We start from the raw sequence: 9,117 nt of genomic DNA, 5'->3' as shown, positions 1-9,117 counted from the left end.
AAATGTGTCTTTATAAGCTATTTTACATACAAATATGAGAGCTATGCAAGTCCCCTAAAACAGGAGGAAGTGAGGTAAAACTCCTGAAGGCTCCTGAACTTAACCAAGGACAATCAATGAGGTGCACGTCACGTCACAGCCACATTACATGACTTAACATCGTTACCACACACATACAAAATGGTGAAACTCATGACAACTGCCTTCAAATAACTCTGGTATAAATGTGAAAGAAAAGACCTAATCATTCTAGTTAACAAGTGAATAGAGGCAAACATTGCAACAAATCACAGAAGAGCACCCATGATCATTCCTAAACCGTCTGTATTAAATTATACTGATAAGCTTGATTTAAAAGTTTGTTTAGGAAACAACACCGCAGAGGTCCCTCTCTGCTAGGGTTTAAGGAGGTCAAAGTGTATAGGAGACCATACATGTCTGTAATATGATGTGAGTGTCAATCTATCTAAGCCTGTCGGGATTTACATGTCGTCCTCTTCATCTTCATCCTGGGAAGATCCAGCCTGCTGAGCAGAACTGGCTGAAGCCGCCGCTAATTGTGCCTGTTGGGCAGCCTGCTGCATCTGTAACCACTCCTGTTGTGCTAACTCAGCCTGCTGCTGCCTAGCCTGTAACACAGCAGACCTTATCAGAAAAGCCACTCAAAACTACAACTTTCATGGATCTACACAAACACAAGGCTACTTCATCTAGAGAGGAACTAGTAACTACATTACTACAGATCAATTTTTTTAACCTCTACTTAAAGCTAATGTGTGTAATTATATAAATTCCAGCTTAATATGGTTGAGTTTCACCTAAAAGTGTAACACTGTGATGCTATAAAAACATTCCTCCATTTGTTTGAGCAGCCCATCCAGCCCGACAGAGCAACATAGGCTCGACCAATGACATGAGTTTGGGGCATGACTATCGGCTTGTACAACTAATGTGATAATGTGATAATTTTTTCAACTTTGCTTGGTCAAGCTGGTGATGCACACTTCAGCTTTAAGAGCTACACACCCATTTCAAGTTACTTTAATTTCTCTCATAAAAAACAAACACTTTCTCTGTTTAATGAATAATTTATCTGCTTAATTGGCATGTGCTTGATCTGAAGATCACATAAAGCTTATTTTACCTTAGCAAATAATTCCTGCTGTTGACGGAGAAGTTCCTCCTCCGGAATGCCAAGGTTCTCTAGTCGAGAGCTGGCCTTCCTTCGTTTAAGTGCTACAGTTTTACACTCCTGCAGAACGTCTTTTACCTCTGCGATATATGACCCAAAACCTAGACTTTCAAGTGCTATAGAAAAAAATAAAAGCAATGAATTTACGGTTACTTCGCTGTGTTTATCCAAGAGATGTACCTGCAAATCCAGCATACATCATTATATACTAGGGCTGGAACGATTAGTCGAAGTTATCGACAATTTTTTTTGTTGTCGAATAGCCGTTTGATCTAATTTAATGTAACATGAGATCGCATTAAACTCTAATGATGAGAGGAGCACTGCAGCAAACTTAAGTAAAACTTGCGTGTTGAGGTGTTACACCCAGGTGTTACAACTTCAATACAGTTATATTTAATGAGTTATAGCTTTATTAAAGTTCAAATAATATGAAAGCAGATCATGTAAATAACTGTAAACTGTGTGGTCAGCACCTCTATGAATTGCGCGAATGTCCCCATTGAGACTGCACCCGGCTGAGGCACACTATGTCGTGTGGACGCTTGTCCCTCGAGCATGCGTGCTTAATGCAGCTAGATTATAATGTATTGGCTCACGACTTATTGAATCAGAATATATTTGTCACTGTGCATTTCTTATTGTGAAAAAAATTGGCAACACGCAGCTTTATTAATACGAGAGAGGTTTTTTTTTGTGAGTTAAAGATGGATTGAAATGAACAGAAATGTGAGAGAGAGTAGTCCTCGCCCCCTTATACACTGCAACAAAATGTGTTTTTGATTTGGCTTGTTTTCCCATATAAATATCTAAAACTCCTTTAAAACAATATTAATTTTTTTAGCAGCTATACTGTATAAGAAAATTGCTATCTGAGAATGTTGAATATAATATTAAAAATACAAATATTTTAAAATACCTAAAAATCCTTAAAGAAAATGTGCATTTGCCCGAGAAGCAGCATATAAGATATATAGACAAGCTTTTAGAGAATAGATCTTGAATAGAAGTATATTTTGTATTTACTGCACATGCAGAAGTATAACAAAGTAAAAAATACACTTATATTCATTATACACTTACTGTAAATTTAAGATATATTCTCTTAAAGTCTCTAAATATCGTATATGTTGCTTCTCAATTAAATGTATCTTGTTTTAAGGATTTTTAGACATTTTTAAATGGAAAACACAATAACACTGGATAACAATAGGATTTTTTTACAGTGAATTTCTTTACTGAATTAAACGTATAAAAATTATGTTTCCCCCTTTCATTTTTATATTTAGACAATTTTTTCCTCTTTATTGCAAGCATGTTCAATACAACCTTTTAAGTCAGGACACAAGCAGAACCACCGGTTAGGAGCTAATGATTAATCGTTGCAATAAATCACCAAATAGTCGAATAATCGGTATAATAATTGTTAGATTAATCGATTATCAAAATAATTGTTAGTTGCAGCCCTATTATATACACATTGTAAATATTTAAAGGGACAATTCATTTTTGCCTTTGTGTTGCTCCAAACACATACAGTCTTCTTTTTTTTGGTGGATCACAAAAAATTATATAAAGTACATTTTTAATTTCGGTCACCATTGGCTTTGAAAGTGAATGATGACCAATTTGAGGCAACAAATTTGCCTAACATCTCACTTACTCTTAAACATGACAGTAAAACAACCATAGCTTTCGTTTTAAGGACAGTCAACTAGCACCCCAGTCAACTACTGCCAAACATCTTAGTATGGTTATTCCTTAATTGCATTTGGTCAATCTAGAGTCCATCCATATTCCCAGATATCTTACCACTGGTACTTGCTCTGTTTAAAGGCACACTGAACGCTGAAATACTAATACATTACTTTGTGCATTAATGCAGCCTGATCAAAAAACTGAGCTGGTAGAAAAAAGGTAGTAAGATCAAACCCACAAAAGTTGATCCATCCACATTATGTCCCTATAGTATACTGTGCTGAGTTATTAGAAAGACAAACAAAGCGCATCAGGCAAAGACGTGTGGACATTCTCACCGTTTATGACATGCTCTGGAGAGATAGTCTTCTTCTCTGATTTATTACATATCTCGTTGGCTTCTGATGAGATGAGGTGAATGAACTCTGTGCAGCAGTTCACCACCAGCTCTCTGGCATCGTTCGCCACTCGCACATTGGGAAGCGTTTCTTTGATCATTTTATTGATGGCCGCCCTCGGGATCGTCAGGTCATCGTCGTTCCCTGATGAAGACGCCATGAGAGATGAGCTGCCGAGACGCTTCAGAGTTTCAGGAAGATCAAAACAAGCCGAGGAGGTTCAACGGGTTAATGATGATGATGATGATAACGCGCCTGCCGCGGCGGCTTTGTGTGAAGCTTCAGATGATTTGGCCGGCTTTCTTCTAGCAGATCACCAAAACACTGTCAGAGAGAATGCGTAATTGTAAATATAGAGCGGAACCGAAGCCAGGGAGAGTGCGCAATAGAATAGGATGGAAGGAGACGGTACCTTTTGCTTGATTAGTTTACGCGGAGTCTCCACATCCACACATCAGTCCTGCTGCTGTTGTTTCTGTTAGCGTTAATATACATGTTTAATTCCAAGCATTCATTCTAAATCAAACGCACTGTCTGGACAATATTACAAGCGCAGTGCACGTTCGCCTGAAGCACGGAACGGATATTTAGAAGCGTCCGAAACCCTTAATTCATTACTTCACCCACTCGGTTAGCGATCAACGAAACGAACCCCACAATGCAACATTTCAGATATCCGGTTCTTCTTCTTCTAAGGTTTTTTGGCACATTACCGCCACCAAATGGATGGGGGATAAGGGACGTATGCATTTCCAGTTTCATGCTTCCCTATTACAAATAAATAATAATTTAGACCAGAGTATCCTATTCTGAGATGGGTGACGATTGTATCCAATTTCCGTTTATGAAAACACATTCTCCCTTTACCAATTTGATTTTGAATACTGTATAGTTGCCTTCCCCCGATTTCTCTATCTTTTGCCACTTGATTTTAACCTATGTTTTAATAACTGTTTTTATCTCTATTTTACTTAATCTTACCTAAATATCAATGTATGGGTGTCTTATTGCTTGTTAACCAATGTATTGCTATTTCATTTTCCCCCCACACACACATGTGCTGCACCCAAAAAAATTACAGGACTAACTGCATGTTGCATTTTCTTAAACTAGAGAGAATTTCATGTACTATCTTGTCTTGATGAACGTTGACCATTTGCAAGACTTACAGCTGAGAGTGAGTCAGTACATATTACCGTAATTAAGGGCATATGAAGTACAATACTTCATATGCCACTGTATAATACAGTGAAGGGCTAATTAATTGTTATAAATTCTGTTGAATATACAGATATATGATTTGTTGTCCTTTTCTCTTTTTTTCTCTCTCTTCTTCTCCCCAATTTGGAATGCCCAATTCCCAATGCACTCTAAGTCCTCGTGGTGGTGTAGCGAATCCCAGTTGCCTCCGCGTCTGAGACTGTCAATTCTTATTACGTGGCTTGTTGAGAGCATTACCGCGGAGATATAGCGTGTATGGAGGCTTCGCGTTATTCCCCACGGCATCCACGCACAACTCACCACTCACCATGCGCCCCACCGAGAGCGAGAACCACATTATAGCAACCACGAGGAGGTTACCCATGTTACTCTACCCTCCCTAACAACCGGGCCAATTTGGTTGCTTAGGACAGAGGTTCTCAACCTTTTGGACTCAACCATCTCAAACAATGTTTCTGAACACTATATACTTACATTGAACAAGAGAACTCTAGGTTGTAATAACGTGTACTATTTTACATGTAAAACATGTTGCATTCCATTTGTCTTGCATTCTAAAAACATTTGCATACCAATTATGCAAATTGGGATGTAGGGCACGCCTCGTTAGCCATGACAATGTTAAATCAATCAGTGGGACACTGTGCTTGCTTCTTTTTACAAAGAAGTGCAATTCACGATAAAATGTTGGACAGCACAAGCCTGATGTCATCCTCCATCTGGAGCCGATTTTGGTACTTTGTTTTCAAGGCAGTCCATTTTGAAAACCCAGCCTCGCACACATAAGTTGAGGCGAATGGAAGAAGTAATTTTACGGCAGCGTCAGACAACTGAGGATATTTAGTCATCACACTCAACCAAAACGATGGCAGAGAGCAAGAGCTTTAGAGGTGTCGCAATCTGGTGTCACTCTTTAATGCGACTAACTGGTCTTTATACTTGGCAACTGAAGGTATCTCTGACCCTAGCAAATGAATTGAAATCCTCACTGAAATAACGACCGCATTGTTGTCTAAGTCCTTCAGCATGTTGAGCGACAGTGTTATTCAAAGTAGAGACATATATCGCTGTCTCTTGCACACAGTCAGCGAAGTTGGGAAACATGTCAACATTTTTATTAATCAGCCAATCGCGCCAAAGATCCAATTTGCCAACGAATGCACTGACTTTGTCTGAAAGAAGCAAGATGTTGGCATCTCTCACTTGCATCGAAGTGTTCAACAAATTCAATCTGTCGAAAATGTCTACAAGTTCTGACAACTGCGCTAACCACAGGGGGTCGTACATGTAGCGCGCAAGGTCAGACTTCGCATCAACAAGAAACGTCTTCACCTCTGAACGCAATTCGTAGAGGTGATGTAAAACCCGACCTCTGGAGAGCCAGCAAACCTTAGTGTGAAATAGGAGCTGCTCTGTTCAGCTCCCATTTCCTGACAAAGCAAGGAAAACAAGCGTGCATTTAATGGCTGTGCTTTAATGAAATTAACCATTTGCACTGCCTACTTTAAAACTGATTCCAGAGACTCAGGCATTTGCTTTGATGCGAGAGATTCGTGATGAATCATACAGTGGGTCCACTTGACTAAAGGGGCTAAATGCTGGACACGAGTGACAAGACCGCTAACCCTCCCATTCATTTAACGGGCCCTGTTTTGTGTTTATTCCCATCCAGAACTTCAAACAATGCCTCGCCAGTTGTGTGCGCTGGAAGAGACAGACAGAAAAGAATGTCCTCCTCAATATTAACATTTTTAGATACATCTGACATAGGTAAGCAACTGTGCTAGCCCTGCAAAATCAGTTGTCTCATCAAGCTGCAGGGCATAGTACTGGCTTTGCATGATGTTAGCTAGCAATTGCTACTTAACGTCACTTGCCATGTCAGGGTTTTTTATTTTTTTATTTATTTATGTACATTCTACTTGTAAAGCAATAAAATAAACTGAGTACCCAAATGATGTCCTGTCTCTGTTTGAAGACCCCCTTCCGATCTCCCCACGCCACCTGCGTTGAGAACCACTGGCTTAGGAGACCTGGATGGAGTCACTCAGCACACATTGGATTCGAATTTGCGACTCCAGGGGTGTGTTGTCCTTTTCTTAATACTAATGTTACATTTTGGAATATGTTGTGCTGCAGCTGTGTAACCTATGTTATAATGGATCTTTGGAACCATCTGTAAAAATGGGAATTGGTGAAAAAATATGCTTGATCTAAATGCTGCTTAAAAACTGTTTCTCATTCCTAATTTTTTCCTTCAGCTGAATATCAATTAGAGGTATATGAAATAACCACGGAGGGGTATTTGGTAGAACAACAGTAGGTCTAAATGCAATGTCAGTAATTCCCATTATTTGAGCATCTCTGGAAGCAGTCCATCCAAAGCTTCTAATGCTTTTATCTCCATGCTGCCAAAATTCCTCCAACACTTTCTGCACTGGATGAATCTCAGAGTGTCCTTTCAGGTTTATTCAATATACCATTGCTAGTTGAAATCTACAGTGATCTAATGGGGTTTCTCCCATCTCTACCTGCAGGGCTGGTGTTGAGGAAGATTTGAAAGCTCCACAGCATACTCTTAAAGCTTGTGCCTGCACTGCATCGATGTTATAAATTGTATTAGGTGCTGCGGAATCATGTGGATCCACATACTATGCTCCCTGTGGCAGACAAGCCTCTTGTTCGGTTGGGAAAGGAGGAAGAAGAGACACACTTTAATGACACACACACACACACACACACACACACACACACACACACACACACACACACACACACACACACACACACACACACACACACACAGGCACACACAGAGACACACAAAGACACACAGACAGAGAACAGCCACGTGCGTCTCTCTCTCTCTAGCTGGTGTCCTTGGCTCCTCTTTATCCATCTCATGGCTGATTGGGCTGATTCAGCGCTAGGCATCCATCGCTATGGCCCGGCAATGCCCTCCTCATCCTCACACTCCCATAATCCAGAGAACCCCTAATTAATGTGCAATATATCCCTTTAAGGACAGTAGACTAGCAACCCACTCAACTCCTATCAAACATCTTAGTATGGTTATTCCTTTTTTGCATTTGGTTATCAGCTTCTGAGAATGCATACCAAAAGTCAACAAGAGGGTATATACACACATGGGATAATGAGATAAATGGTAGGGATGGGCAGATCGATCTTAAAGTATCGATACATCCGATACTGATGTTGTATAAAACAAATTATCGATACTCACACAAAAGTATCGATTCTCAAAAACTAGGGATATTATTGGTTACCATGAACAATAATCATAAGCTCCAAATTGAAATAAAAAGGATAAGGCTATATTAGCAAATACTTGTGCAGGATGGGATCTATTTCTTCTTTCGCTCATCTTACATGCATAAATGCTGAAAGACACAAGCAGACAAGCGCTTGTGCCATCACAAGTTGTAGGGCCTCTGCTTTTCTCCTTGTATATGTGTAACCCTGTATAATTAAGCAAATTATTTATGAAAAGGAAATAATTAATAAGTTTGTTAAAATGATAAACTAACCAGAAAAGAGTTAAGAGTGTATGGAAAATAAGAAAATCTAAATAAAATGCATGTCGGTATAATGATTGACATCGCAAATGATTGTCCAATTACGTGAGCTCTAAATTGAAAATGTACCGCCCCAGCACACTAGTTGCTGGATGGAGAAAGCCATTTTTCTTTTCACTGTAAGACTGGTGAGACGAGCAGCTCCGTAACTTTGTTCAAAAGTTAACAGCATCAGATATAAATATAATTGATGTTCTATTTTCTTTGGATTTGGTGAGTACGCATTTTGTAATGTATAAACTTCCATAAATGTAGTCAAATGGGTACTGATGTATTCAATTGAGAGAGAATGAAAATGTTTTTCTTTGTCAGAATGTAATGCTGATAAGTTCTGTTGTTTTACAAAGTTAAAAAAGATGTAATCTTTGAAAGATAGTGTTTGAGTTCCAAATGTTCATATTTTGATGGTGATGAATGAGATGTTTGTTTAATTAAGTAGCGTAATGTTAATTAAGCCGTCGAATTGGGACTGAAATGTAACTGTTACATGTTAAACAGGGTAACAAGTGTTACGATGTACTGTTGTTAAACCAGAAACAGTGAATTTAATGTTGTGTTGTGAACTAAAAGAACTGCCTGTTATATACAGGTTTTTTTCTTTATGCTGGAACTGCGTTCGGTTCAGCTCGATGAAGCAAGATGGCGAGCCTTCCCCAGTGAGATGAGCATTGACTACTCTCTAAGTCGTCCTCAGACGAGCCTTCCATCGTTGCCTCCAGGCATCCCGATTCTCCATGCATCCGGCCAGTTCGTTGGTGCTCTGGGCACCTGTATCCCTCTTGAGTATGTCCACGTATGTTAGCGTGGGACGTCCTCTTGACCGATGGCCATGTGTTGGTTCCCATAGCACCAGCTTGCTGGCTGGCTGGCAGCTCACGATGCCTTTGGCAATGTCCTGCAAGTCTCATTCTCCTCACAGCAATGAATCAGTTCAATAGACTACTGTGAGAGTTAAGTTCCAACAAACACCCGAGGAGTTGGGTAGGAAAGTTCTAATTACCTGCTAGTAATT

At 39.6% G+C, this 9,117-nt stretch overlaps 1 protein-coding gene across 1 annotated transcript in view; it reads right to left on the bottom strand.

Annotated features, from left to right (window-relative positions):
- The window catches only part of LOC127646443 (protein Dr1), a 4,467-nt gene extending 519 nt beyond the window's left edge, over window positions 1-3,948 (bottom strand). The window contains exons 1-4 of the mRNA XM_052130106.1: window positions 3,701-3,948; window positions 3,229-3,612; window positions 1,145-1,308; window positions 1-629 (exon numbers count right to left, since the gene is read on the bottom strand). The exon at window positions 1-629 is cut by the window's left edge and continues 519 nt beyond it. Of these exons, the coding sequence (XP_051986066.1) occupies window positions 483-629; window positions 1,145-1,308; window positions 3,229-3,448 (531 nt within the window). The 5' untranslated portion in view covers window positions 3,449-3,612; window positions 3,701-3,948 and the 3' untranslated portion in view covers window positions 1-482. The remainder of the gene's footprint in view (window positions 630-1,144; window positions 1,309-3,228; window positions 3,613-3,700) is intronic.
- Between the last annotated feature and the right edge of the window lie 5,169 nt (window positions 3,949-9,117).

The sequence above is a fragment of the Xyrauchen texanus genome, chromosome 7 (assembly GCF_025860055.1).
Source record: "Xyrauchen texanus isolate HMW12.3.18 chromosome 7, RBS_HiC_50CHRs, whole genome shotgun sequence".
NCBI classification, from domain to species: domain Eukaryota; kingdom Metazoa; phylum Chordata; class Actinopteri; order Cypriniformes; family Catostomidae; genus Xyrauchen; species Xyrauchen texanus.
This window is presented reverse-complemented; position numbering and strand designations above follow the sequence as displayed.